This window comes from Sphaerodactylus townsendi, linkage group LG16 (genome assembly GCF_021028975.2).
Source record: "Sphaerodactylus townsendi isolate TG3544 linkage group LG16, MPM_Stown_v2.3, whole genome shotgun sequence".
In the NCBI taxonomy this organism is placed as follows: Eukaryota; Metazoa; Chordata; class Lepidosauria; order Squamata; family Sphaerodactylidae; genus Sphaerodactylus; species Sphaerodactylus townsendi.
The window spans coordinates 32,527,505-32,540,854 of NC_059440.1; the positions used below are offsets into that span (position 1 = coordinate 32,527,505).

General features: G+C 45.5%; 1 protein-coding gene across 13 annotated transcripts in view; it reads right to left on the bottom strand.

Moving 5' to 3' along the window:
• Positions 1-13,350, bottom strand: part of KIF1B (kinesin family member 1B) — a 109,621-nt gene that overhangs the window by 56,023 nt on the left and 40,248 nt on the right. For 7 of the 13 annotated variants that reach the window (XM_048518703.1, XM_048518705.1, XM_048518702.1 and 4 more), the window contains 4 exons: positions 11,111-11,186; positions 10,387-10,465; positions 10,000-10,142; positions 5,623-5,756 (listed from right to left, as the gene is read on the bottom strand). In XM_048518703.1, the coding sequence (XP_048374660.1) occupies positions 5,623-5,756; positions 10,000-10,142; positions 10,387-10,465; positions 11,111-11,186 (432 nt within the window). Of the gene's footprint in view, positions 1-5,622; positions 5,835-8,650; positions 8,690-9,999; positions 10,143-10,386; positions 10,466-11,110; positions 11,187-13,350 lie in introns of all 13 variants that reach the window. The other 6 variants (XM_048518697.1, XM_048518704.1, XM_048518698.1 and 3 more) reach the window with 2 other exon arrangements.

The following is a 13,350-nucleotide window of genomic DNA, read 5'->3' on the forward strand; positions in this document are numbered from 1 at the left end:
GTCAAGTCTCAGTCACCTTTTGGCAACCTCATGGGGTTTTCAAGACAAGAGATAAAAAGAGGTGGATTTTGCGCTTTGCCTGCCTTCATGCGAGCGACCCTGGACTTCCTGAGGGGTCTCCTTAACAAGGGCTCACCCTGCTTAGCTTCTGAGATATGGTGAGATCAGGCTAGTCCAGGGGTCTGCAACTGGTGGCTCTCCAAGGGCTGATCGGAATTGTAGTCCATGAACATCTGGAGAGCCACAGGTTGCAGACCCCTGGGCTAGTCAGACTTAGCTATCACCAATGCGAAGACAGAACGATACTAGGGTGACCCAGAGAAGTCTGTTTCGGCAGCACCTTGGACAGTGGTTTAGCACACGGCTACCGCTCCTCATGCATTGCTGCTTTTCTGCCAACACTATTTGGCATGTTCTCTCAGGCATTTTGTGCAGTGACCGTTTATTGCACTGATTTTGTATACAACTGCAGTGTAGAAAGGCTGATACAAAGTTTTTAAACGTTCCTTGCTTGCTCCAGAAGGTTAAGGCACACCTCGATTCCAGCTCCACTCAGCATCACATAATCTAATCCAGTCTGCGTGTCACCTTACACAAGGACCAAACAAGAAGACCAGTGTCCCGTCTTGCAACATTTCTCTTCTCCACACACATACACCGCTTTAAAAAAAATCCAGCCTAATCAAAAGTTCTGAAGAATGAGACATCCTGCACACCACTTTCTGATATTTGGGTTGGACCTAATTAAAAGGGTTATTTTTAATATAATAAAAGGGTTATTATATGGCCTTTGTGGATTTTGCCACAGACTATTGCAGCTTCCTTGGGATAAAGTCTGTCTCGTGTCTCTTCATCCACTTGTTTTCCTCTGATGTGCTCAACCCTGCGCTGGGGACAAGAGCGCACACTGCCAGCTGAGCCAGCTGCCATGGTCCGCACCCTTCAATGCACTGAAGAAGGCCTGAAGCGTTTCTTTCCTGAACTCAGTCACACTTGTTCTGACAGCTTGCCAGGTCTGGGAGGCCATCAGCGCTGAACTCACACACAGGCCAAATCCATCTCTTACTAGCTGCCAAATGGCCCCAAGAACCCACTGTAATCTATGATGCTGGCCAAGCTGTGCCATTCAAATTCTTAAAGAAGCACCTGGACATCCAGATGCTAACTGCTTCTTTTCCAGGATAATTGTGCAGAAGTGGTTTCTTCCACTCTAGCCGCGTATTTTGCAGAAATAGCCATTTGTCCCTTAGAAACTGGAGAGGGGGGAGAAGGTTTCTCCCACTCCTGCTACCCTTCTGAACTGAAAAACAACAGGGCGGTTTCCCCACCATCTAAAGCAGACATAGGAAGCGTATAACAATGGACGAGCATGACAATACAGAAGATGAAAGATGGGATAATGGGAAATGCCTGTGTGTAAAGAAAGGAAGATATCGAGGCACTTTGGCCAGGGAAATAAACTTACTGCAAAAGCGGTCTTGAGAAGCTGCTGAAATTTGCACTGTTGCTGGAAAGAATATGCTTACTTCCTTGACTCCATTCGCTTCTAGATGGGAAGCCTGTGATGATCAAACAGCTAAACTTGTCAGAAAATACTGCCTTCCCCCAAATGTTCTCTCTCTTGTGAACCTGGAGAGGGTGCCTTGAATGCTGATGAGGAGGGGAGAAACTCCAGGCCAGGCGCCAGGATTGTTTTCCTATCCAATCCAAAGGCATCATTTCATGTCAAGAGCATCTGATGACTGCAGAGACAGCCCCTCCATCTCTGTCAATGGCGTGGGGTTTTTTTTTAAGTGGGAAGATACGCAGTGTGTGTTCTAACACCCCCTACACACACTCTCATTTCGAGCAGCCTTTTGCAGGTAGGAGGGATGCAGATGAGGGGGTGGGAATTCACTAACCAGCGGCTGCTGCCTCAAATGCCCAACTGTGGGGGAGGAGAGCGTAAGAACGCTTTGGCAAAAAAACGACAGATAGGCCTTTCACTGCCGCGGCCTTTTGACGCTGTTCAGTTCAGCACAAACCCAGGACAAGGCTCCTATTGTCTGACTTATAGTGGGGGGTATCTCTATTCACAGGCATTTCACATTTTACTCTCACATTTAGACATGGGTCTTTACGGCACTTTGACTTAAAAAATCTGAGGCCATCCAATTGTATGAAAAAGGATGCATATTGTGGCTAACATGAAAACATGCGTTACCTTAGCACCAGTAGGGTGCCACAGGACTGCAAGCCTCTCGTTCGTCTGCTGAAAAGGGGTTGCCTATTTTACAGAAAGGGAACTGCCATGGAGGGATGCAGACCTGATGAAGGACACCCAAGTAGGTCCCGGAAGCCTCGGGGAGCCACTCTAGTCCTGCTCTCCAGAGGAAAGCCAAGAAGACTTCAGATTGACCCTCCTGCGCGGCACTGGAGAATTTTTTCAGTCGTCACTATAATGAAACCTATCAACTGCTCCATGCAGCAAATTGTCCTCGCTTTCTCACTGCAGTTCCTGTTGCTAACCAACACAGCAGCCACACTGACAGCTTTTAAAATCTGTTCTACCTACATTTCTTGCCATCCTAACAACAACAACAACAACAAATCCATTTGTTCTACTCAGACATTTGGAGAGAGTTAGGAATGATTTCAAGTGAGTAAAAACCTTCTGCAGATGTTTCGGCTTAGAACAAGCAAATGTTGAACTGACTTTTTTGTAGTGGCCCCAGATTTTGGAACCAGACTTTGAGAGACTCGTTGAATTCAGGATCTTGTTCAGATAGCCCTTTGGCAATGAAGGAATCTGTTGTTGATAGGACAGCTAACTATGGTTTTCGTCTTCCCTCTCAATGAATCTATTGTTTTGTTCTATTATATTTCTAAGTTGCACTACTTGTGTACATGAGTCAGATGTTCCCTAAACAAATATTTTTTCCCGAATCCCTACGACAGCTGTAATTCCAAACCTACCCTAGAGGACTATTGTGTTAGGAATCACCAGGAATGTTACAAGTATTATGAATGTAATTTATTTCACTGTTGCTGGATGAAAGCTCACTCTATATCATATCCAGCCACAACATTTTCCAACTGCAGATACTCAGCTTCTGGCCCCCACTAGCAAGCACTCCAGTTACTTAAGGCAAGGGCTGCAAACATGAAAAAGAAAACTGATTATTTTAACAGCAACTCCGACCGAGTTAGTGATTCAGGATGTGGTGGGCTTTAAAACCTGATGCCAGCGGAAAGCATGGAAATTTCTGGCAACGAACTTTGGTCGTTTGCCGAGAACAAAAAAAACAGAGCCAAGAAATCAAATCTGTACTCATTTGTTGATAGTGTATCATTTATTTTGCATCTGCTACTCCCAGTATGCAAAAAGACACAGCCTCTAATGTACAGGGATCATGCCCGCTGTGAGGACTGAACTACAGATCGCAGCCACCAGATGCTTCTCTTCCACATGGTACCGAAGCACCCTGCATTTTGGAAAACTGCAGTTGCTGAAAAGCTGATAGACATACAGCAGAATTAATGTCACAGAATTATATTCAGTTTTATATTGAGAATGGCACAACTGAGAAGGCTTCAAGCCCGTGGCCTCAAGGAATTAGCAAAATTGGGTTGTTGCAGAAGATCTTTTCCAAAGAAGAGCCAGATGAACACACGCAAGTGCCTTTTATTGAGGGAGACCCTCGGGCTGCCCTCAGCTCAGTGCTGTCAATTTTTATTACATTTTCAACCACGCATTCTTCCATGGAGGTTGGGGCACCAGATCCCCTTTTGCAACGGATCCTCACAATAACCCTGAGAGGTAGATCAGGCAGAGAGAGATTACACAACCTCATGGAGTTCATGGCAGTACAGGGACTTGAACCCCAAACTGCCCAGTCCTAGTCAGGCACAAACACTACACCACAACGACACTTCTAACCCAAAGGGCAACAACTGTTTGAGGTTTTAGATCAGGGGTAGGGAGCCTTTAACACTCAAAGAGCCATTTGGACCCGTTTTCCACGGGAAAAGAAAACACTTGGAGCCACAAATAATTTTTGACATTTGAAATAAAGATAACACTATATATAGGGTTTTTTTTACCTTTTACTCCGCTCATTCTGAGAACATGTGGATAAGCCCACCCTGCTGCCTGCAGGGCGAAGGCAGAATGAAGCTTCCCGGTGTCAGCCTTGCCGACGCCAGGAAAACACCGCCCAGCTCCAGCGAGAGGCGGTGAGGGAAGCCGATGGCGTGTGGCTTGACCGTGGGCAGTTAGTGCGCCCTGCTGCCTGCAGGGCGGGCAAGGATGGGGCCAGCGGCTTGGCTCATGGAGCCACAGTGCAAGGGCAGAAGAGCCGCATGCGACTCTCGAGCCGCAGGTTCCCTACCTCTGTTTTAGATCATAGAAGTCAAACTCGCGCCCCTCCAGATGTTATGGACTACAGTTCCCATCATTCCCTGCCAGCACTGTGGGAACTGTAATCATAACATCTGGAGGGCTGCAAGTTTGACACCTGTGTTTTAGATTAAGATAAGGCTCTCAATGACTGCTAAATTAGAAGTTCTTCATGGGAAATGCCGGGGATCGATCCTGGGATGTTCTGCATCCAGTGTGTGTTACTAAACTGAAAAACTGCAGGGAAACAGAACCCATGAACTTCTACTACTAAGCTACAGCAGACACCCAAACAATGGATTTATTTTGGATTTATACCTCACCTTTCTCTTCTGTAACAAGACTCAAGGTGGCTTACAAGTTCCTTCCCCTTCCTCTCCCCACAACAGACTCCTTGTGAGGTAGGTGGGGCTGAGAGAGTTCTGAGAGAACTGTGACTGGCCCAAGGTCACCCAGCAGGAATGCGGGAGTGCTGAAACACATCTGGTTCACCAGATAAGTGTCAGTCACTCAGGTGGAGGAGTGGGGAATCAAACCCGGTTCTCCGGATTAGAATCCACCTGCTCTTAACCACTACTCTTAACCACTATGCCACTACCACTACACCATGCTGGCTCTCGTGAGTTGCATGCACAGATCATGGGGAAGGGTAAGATCCTCGTTTCTGCCTAAACAGACAGAAAGGCCAGCAAGGTCAAAACATCCTTCTGACCAATTGGCCATGCTGGCAGGGGCTGATGGGAATTGTAGTCCATGAACATCTGGAGAGCCACAGGTTGCAGACCCCTGGCCTAGAGGAAAGTATTAACTTGAATCAAGTAAAAGCCCCTTACCAGAGCATCAGCCCCCAAAGCCTGGAAATGTAATGGACACGCTCATGGAAAAGCACCCAAAACTCTCCCCGAATGCAGGCTCTTGCTTGAAAACCTCAGACCATCTTACTACATGTCCATTTCCATGAAGCCTGCCACTCATGGCTTGAATTGGGGGCCTCTACCCAAAGGAAGACCAGCCAGCTCACATAAGCTCAGTGCACTTGTGCACCAGTAGGGTTTCTCTACTTTAAAAGGGAAGGCAACAGGGTACAACCAATTCCCAGACTTGCTCAGTGATCGGTATAAATGGTGGCCAATCATAAATAAGGAACGTGAACAAGAATTACAGCACCAGCCACGCTCTTCTGTTATATCTCCATTCTGACTTGCACATCAGAATTACAGGGGAAGTTCTCAAAACGTACGTACCTTCAAGCGTTCAATGGCTTCCTCTCCTCCAGGAGTGGACATGATTCTCTCTTGGATGCTGGAGACAGACGTTAAGCCCACCTGACTACTGAGAGAGCAGGAAGATGGAGATGAAGTGAGGGAGCCCATGGATGCTGTGGAAAAATGGCCAGGACGTTGGTTCTCGGACGCTAGCAAGTATCTGTGCTTACTGTTCTGAAAATCTTTCAGATCTGGGAGAGAAAGACAGACAGGAGGGAGGGAGGGAGGGAGGGAGGGAGGGAGGGAGGGAGGGAGGGAGGGAGGGAGGGAGGAAGGAAGGAAGGAAGGAAGGAAGGAAGGAAGGAAGGAAGGAAGGAAGGAAGGAAGGAAGGAAGGAAGGAAGGAAGGAAGGAAGGAAGGAAGGAAGGAAGGAAGGAAGGAAGGAAGGAAGGAAGGAAGGAAGGAAGGAAGGAAGGAAGGAAGGAAGGAAGGAAGGAAGGAAGGAAGGAAGGAAGGAAGGAAGGGGAGAGGCCGGGGGGTGGGGGCAGATCAAAGGAGAAAGGAGAAGAAAAATAAAGGGAAGGAGGAAACATAGGGAGGAAACACCAGTATAAGAGGAAAGCACATAAGCAGCAACAGACAGGATTAATACTATGAGATGGCAGTTCTAAAACACTTTCTTCAGTGAACCTCCCTGCGCACTAAGAGTCTGGCAGGGGCGGCCCTTACTCACAAGGAGGTTGGCAGCCAGTATCATCAAACCCAGTTATGGAACTGTCTCCTGTAAGCATCGCTCCTTTCAGCCTTTCAGAGGACAATTATTGTTTACTTTTGTCAGACCTTGATGAAATATTCCTCAGCTTTTTCACACTATTGGGATTCTGAAATATTTTATGGTTTTGAAACTGTATTTTACAGTTGACTTGCATTTGTAAGGTGCCTTGTGGATCAGTTGTGTGGAAAGGGGACGGGGACAAACGGAATAAGTGTCTGTCTCAGTAATACGAAGAATTTCTATCAAGTTTCCAATAGGCAAGCCTCAAAGTGGCTCTTGGCTCGTTACTACTGCCAAAATAAAAATTGTTTCCTCATCAGAACCCTGAATTGGGACCATCTGAGGCAAACAACTGGAGACCAGTGAGAGCAGTCCAGGATTAGGAATCACATATTTGGTCTGTTGGCTCAAGCAGTCAGGCTAGGTTATAATTAAGACACTTGTCTACAACCTTGACAAGACAGCAAGAGAGAGTTAATTGACTGCTTTTCTTCTTCAGTCTACCTGTATATTTAAAAATGCATAATGCATACAGGTACATTCAGCTTCCAAAGAATACTTGCAGATTTAGTTTAGGACTAGCTGTACAAAAACACACACACCCCTCCCGCTGAGAATCCTTTTTTTAAAAAAAAGATCAGGTATTTATTTGGTCATTCTTTAGGAAAGATGCTTGAAGATATCAACATTAGAAGACAGGAGTAACAATTTCTCCAAGCAATACGAACACTTAATGCCTCTCCTAAACCTGCCGACGAGTTTACCATAGTCTCTTTAACTCTAGCCAACTGCCCTTGTAGTGCTCATGGGAGTTCAGGAGACAGTGAACTCATCTGTCCATAAAATGTCACCAGATTGCCCGGAAGCTATATTTTGAATCTGTTTGAAAACTGCCATTCACAAATACAGAAACAGGAATGGGGAAAGAGAGAAAATATCAGGTAACAAGGAAATTGCCAGGATGCACCGAGCAGGCAGAGAGAATGGAGTTCATTGGACGTCTGGTGGAAAAACATGCATTTGGAAGGGAGAGAGAAGAGCTTGCAGTCGCTATGACTTCTACATAGATCTGTTGCACAGAGCTTTGTTCTTGCACCATGCATACATTTTTCTCTGATAAGTTACAGCTGCTGGCACTGAGGTTGCAGATAGGCTCAACAAGCTGAACGCAGCGGAAGAAAAAGGCCAGAAGCAGAAATATGGGAGAGATTCGCACCGCCAGGTACCCAAGCTCAAGGAAATTCCAGACAGATCTTTTCCATCACGTGTCTTGTTTTGGGTAAGAACAGCAGAATCGACAGGCAAGGCTCAAAGTGAACACATCCCTGAACTCCACGTGCTCCATCACTTCAGTTACTGGAACTAAATTACCTCAACTGTACCACCAGGATCTAATCAAATCAATTGCCTTCCATCTTTATGGTAGACTTGCAAACAGCCTCTGTGCCAACTGTCCACCATGTGTGCCTTTGCGTGGCTAGGCAAGGAAGTCCATCAACTGGAAAAGTGTCAAGACTCCAACCAGAAAATCCCAGGGTCGGGTGTAGTCCACGGTTTTGTAAGCAGGCTCCCAGGCAATCCAAACACTGTGCCAAAGCAAGGTCAGATTTTGCCCTTTGTGTACATTTTGCTAATGTATGTTTATCATGTCTCTCTTTTTGCATAATTTATTCTGCTCATCGTTAAGAGGAGCGTGAAGCAAGAGACAGCACCGGAGCCCCGCTCCCAACCACAGGCAATCTTATTCATCCAGCCTCTCACTAAGGATATTATGTGAGTCCATCACCCTAAAGATGAGAGATCTTTCTTCAATGGACAAATAAACACACTACACTTGAGACATCAACTACCTCTGTGCAAAAGAAATAGAATAGTAACTTTAAAAAAAATACACAGCAACTGCTGCCAGAGCAGTCAAGCTTTTAAACTGTAATGCTGCTTATTCTTGTTCAGTGATCCACTGCGCTCCCTTTTCAAATACACACAATTTGGTGCAATGAGCACCCATTTCTATCAGAATCATGGTTTCAAAAATCAGTAGCTCAAACCCCACCAGGACACAAATAAACACTCTCATTTTCTCTCGCCCAGCAACACTTTTTGTTTAAAAGTCCTGGCATCTGTGCTTCGTCAAAAGTCCATCCCCAAGCGATGGCCATTGGCTATGTTCAACTCCTTGAAACAAAATCCCCCCACTCAAAAAGGTTCTGTCTGGAATTGCCTTGCAAGGGACAGAGCGCAAAGGGCAGCCGGAAGCCAGTTAGCAAAAGTTACTAGTTGCACAATACACACATTTGCCTCCACTTCCAGAGAAATCTCCAAATGGATCAACTAAAGGAGGAAGTAGGAGGGAAGATACAAGAAGGGTAAAAATACTCAGGATCCATAGTTGACAAAGGAAGGGAAGAGAAGTCTCGGCATTGGATAGAAAACAGATGCTTAGTTGGCCACCAGCAGTCGTCCGGTTTGCTGCAAGGCCAAACCAAGTGTTTTCACATTTAAGAACCCTTCCCCCACCCCATTCCATCCTTTTTAAGGATGAAACACACCACGCATACCAATTATGCCCCCCCCTTTTTAGAAAAAGAAAAAACTCTTAAAGCCAGGAATGTTCCTTGGCAGACAAATGAGCACCCACAATCCAGCCAGCAAAGTTCCACATTCATTCTGAAAATCCACCAGCACAAACTACAGATTCGCCCAAAGAGAGATCTATTCTCCATCGTGTTGGCTTTTTTAAAGCATGAATCCAAGTAACTTTTTAATTGCTTTCCACCACTGCAATGAAAGGGGCGGGGAAAGACAGATCCCATTCTTCCCATATAGGGTGGTGACTAAAACAATCTTCAAGATTGAAATGCTCTGAATCAAAACTTAAAGGGGGCATTTTCAACATGTTACAGAGGCCGAGCATTCCACGAACCCGTCCTCTGCCAAACCCTACTCATTTTTGTCTTTGCAAACAAGAGATTGGGATGCATCATTTGAATCAGACAGTACTCCAAAGTCTCTTTTTTTATGGCTGCAGAATCTTATTTAGAGAACATAATACCCACGCAGAGTACTTTAGCAGAGGAAATACTCAATTACGGATTTCAACCCAGGCCCTCCCCACCAAAGCATCCAAATTCCACAGATGGGGCAAGATGATTCATTTTATTCAACTGATAACATTGGACACTGATTCCAAAAAAACAGAATGTGAAGTCTATTTTTCTTTTCTTTTTGGGAGGAAGAGATAGTAAAGTAGCAGAGGGGGGAACAGCAGCAACTAGCAGCCATTGGGTCATGCTGAGGGAGCCTGACTGAGGAAAGGAAAGGTGGCCAGAGTTCACAGTTCTTGGGAGTCACTACAACACTTTCATGACCGGGCAGGAAAATATTCTAAGATTCCGGAAAGATGGAAACCATCTTTCCACAGCAATAATTGCTGCTGCCATCCCCACACAACACTTCTCAAAGCAAAGACCACTGCGTCCCGCTGAGGCTGAGGGACAGCTGAATCCATGAACCTCCGTCGCCTATTTCCACCCCCCACTCAAACCTTCAGATCTAATGAAGCACCTGGATTTTTTGTTCATCCCTGAGGGCGGATAAGGTGTTTATCTCTCACAGACCTAGAATCTGCTTAAGCCACTTACTGTCAATAATATCTCCAAGCCCTTGAGCGCGAAGAAGGTCCTTGAGCCGGGTAACCTCTTCCTTCAGCTCCCGCACCAGTTTAGCATTGGGATCTTCATTGATAACCGCATTGCATTTGATCTGCTTGGCCCGATCTGCGTATCTAGAGAGTCAATCAGATATGCTGGCAGCTCATTTCTTGTTGGGGTAGGAAGGGGATACCAAAATATAAAACAACACGCACACACCCCGCCCCCAAACACCTAATGACACCCCCATCTATAGACCAACATACTAGACAAAGAAGAGAAGATGGAAAAACTCAAGGGAGGCAGAAAAGGTTAAAGAAAAACAAGAAGAGGGGAGAAAGAGGCCAGGTGAGGCCCTGTCAAATTCCAGAGAAATACCTTAAAGTGCTTAAAGTCTCATCATAGTTTATATCTGCTGGACTCAAAGCAGCCACCATGGCAGTTCTGGAGTTGCCACCTGCAAGGTGGGAAAAGATTACAGGATTACACCTAAATTAACACCTGGGACAAATGATTTGTCAAATTTGTGATTTACAGGCAAAGAAAAGCAACACAATCATAAGCGAATTATTTAATCTCTTAAATGGTACGTCTTTGAATGACGACACGCAAGGCTTGTGTCTAAGGGGCTACAAATCCTTACTGGCTCCCTGGTCACAGAAACAAACAGTCAGACCAAATCTAACTTTCAACAGAAATAACAATGACCTTTTTTTCTAGAATTATGGCTTCTATTAAACTATTAAACAATGTAAAAAAATTAAAGCCAATATTTGCTAAACCCTGACGGGGTTCGCATGTGAAGCTGACATATATGGAGTCAGATCAGGGGTCTATCAAGTCCAGTATTGCCTACTCTGACTGGCAGCAGTTCCCCCTTGGTTTTCAGGCATCTACTACCTGAAGTTCTGAACTGGAGGTGCCAGTGGGTGATTCTGGGACTGTTTTAGTAAATGGTTTTAGTGAGCCACAACCCAAGCTCAAGCCAGAGGTCATGTATCAATGATGGAGGCCATGGGGTAAGCTAAATGCAGCGCAGCGTAAGGAAACTGATAACCAGCTGGAAATTTAAACTTGAGTCGTTTTCTCTGCGTCAGCATACCTAGGTTTTCCCGAAGCAGCCACGTCAGCACAGAATCCCTGTATGGAATAAAGTCAGTCTTCTTTTTCTTCTTGCTCTGCAAATAGGCATTTAAGTCACGTAAAATGTATTTTCTGCCTCTTTAAGTGACATCTTTTTCTAAAAATGATTTCAAACGGCAATTAAAGCATGTGATACAGGCAGCTAAAAAGAATCGGCAGTGAAAAACAGTGACAAGTGGGAAGGGAGGGCACGATGAAAACGGCATCATGATACAGGGGCCAGAATCCAGAGAACGGATTCTTCAAAGATGCCTCAGGGCTTGGGAATGCCAGGCAGCACGTTCCTTTCACCACCACAGCTTCCTCTGGAATCCTCAGATGCCAGCCACAGATGCAGGCGAAACATCAGGAGAAAATGCTACTGGAACACAGCCATACAGCCCAGAAAATCCACAACACCCTAATGAATACACTGTTTTGGATTCTAGGCCAGGACATTTAGATCGAAAAACATGGGACAGCTAGTCATTAGCCCATGGGCCAAACCTGGCCCTGAAAACAACTTCTCATAGCTGTTTATAGTCAAGGAGTTGGACTCCACGCTCACTCATAGAGAAAGAGAAGTATTTTCAGTCCTGTGAAGTAAGAGATTCCATGCTATTCTATATCTGTCCTAGCTTTGCCTTAATGTTTTTTATGCATTTATACCTCATTTTTCTCTCCAATCAAGAGCCAAAGCAGCTTACGACGTTATTCTCCCCTCCTTCTGTTTTTATCCTCACAGCAACACCATAAAACCATGGTTTGCTCATGTACATTTGAAACCTAGACCACGGTTTGGATTTCAAGCCACTGCAAGCACGTTGTGAGAATTTGCACAATATGAATCGTGCTTCTGTTTGAATCTGTAAGAAGAGTTTGCCACAGACACCTTACTTCCACCAAGTGGAGGCCACTTTAAAGCATCCCATGAGGCAGATATTACTATGGAGAGAGCTACTCATGTGCAAAGAAGTACACTACTGGGTGATTTGCTCTAGGTTGCCTACCATAACGTGCAGGGAGTGGGGAGAGAAAGCACTTGACTCCCAGCAGGGAACCGCAGAAAGCTATCAGCCTATCCTGTAGTGCCATGGTGATGAACCTATGGCATGCCAGATGTTAATGGACTACAATTCCCATCAGCCCCTGCCAGCATGCCAATTGGCCATGCTGGCAGGAGCTAATGGGAATTGTAGCCCATTAACATCTGGTGTGCCATAGGTTCGCCACCACTGCTGTAGCGAGAGCCATCACCTGGAGCAATTTCAGCCAGCTGCCACATGGCAACAGCCACAGATGTTCTTGTACAAGAATGCTGGACAGCACAGCTGCTTTGCTGCCAGCAGACGCACGGAGGAAGCAAAAGGCCCAGCAGATTACTTTTACATCTAGAGTCAGAGCCGGATTCAAGTTAGCTCCATTAAATCCATTTGTACATTGCCTGTGAGAATTTAAGTTACAAAGCAGAAGCCCCAGCAATGTGCTACACACCAATAAACGAGGGTGCTGCTGGCCTTGAGAGCCCTTTCCTTGCAACAAGAGACACACAATCTCACAGTTTTATCAACAAATAAGGGCTGGAACAACATATTACATGGGAGATCCACACAACCGTTCTCCCAAAAGTGCATGTAATATTAAAAAGCAGTCAGATGTAGAAGCAGATATTTGAGGGCGGGGTGACTGTCCCTCCCCCCCCAGTTTTCCCAACATCAGTGAGAGGAGTGACTTGTATTAAGAAATCACCACAGGGAAAACAGTTGATAAGATACATTGTGTGCATGGTACAACTGCAGTATTAATTACACATGTGAGCAGTTTGTGAACTGCTTTGTAACATTCGAAAGTACACTGGGAGACCAGATTACAACTTGCCCCCCCTCCTGTGTGGTTCAGCCCTAAAGGTTATTCACCATTCACCATACTAAGCTGCAAAGTATGTTATTTCTGCTTCTACAAAAGGGAAAAAACCATGTTACATCAAGATCAGGGATACATGTCATGCTTTCGACACTAAAATCCTCTTCGACTTCAGGGAAAATGAATCGTTTGGCAACAACTGATATTGTGGCGTTGCTGAAGTAGGTATAAACCCTTGGATGAGAGAACACTGCAAGCCCCCATGTAAGAGCTGTGTACAAAAGAAAGCACTGCACTGAAAAAGCCTACTGCTCTTTTCTGGAGCGGGTTGCTCACATTACTGAGGGACCACAGATA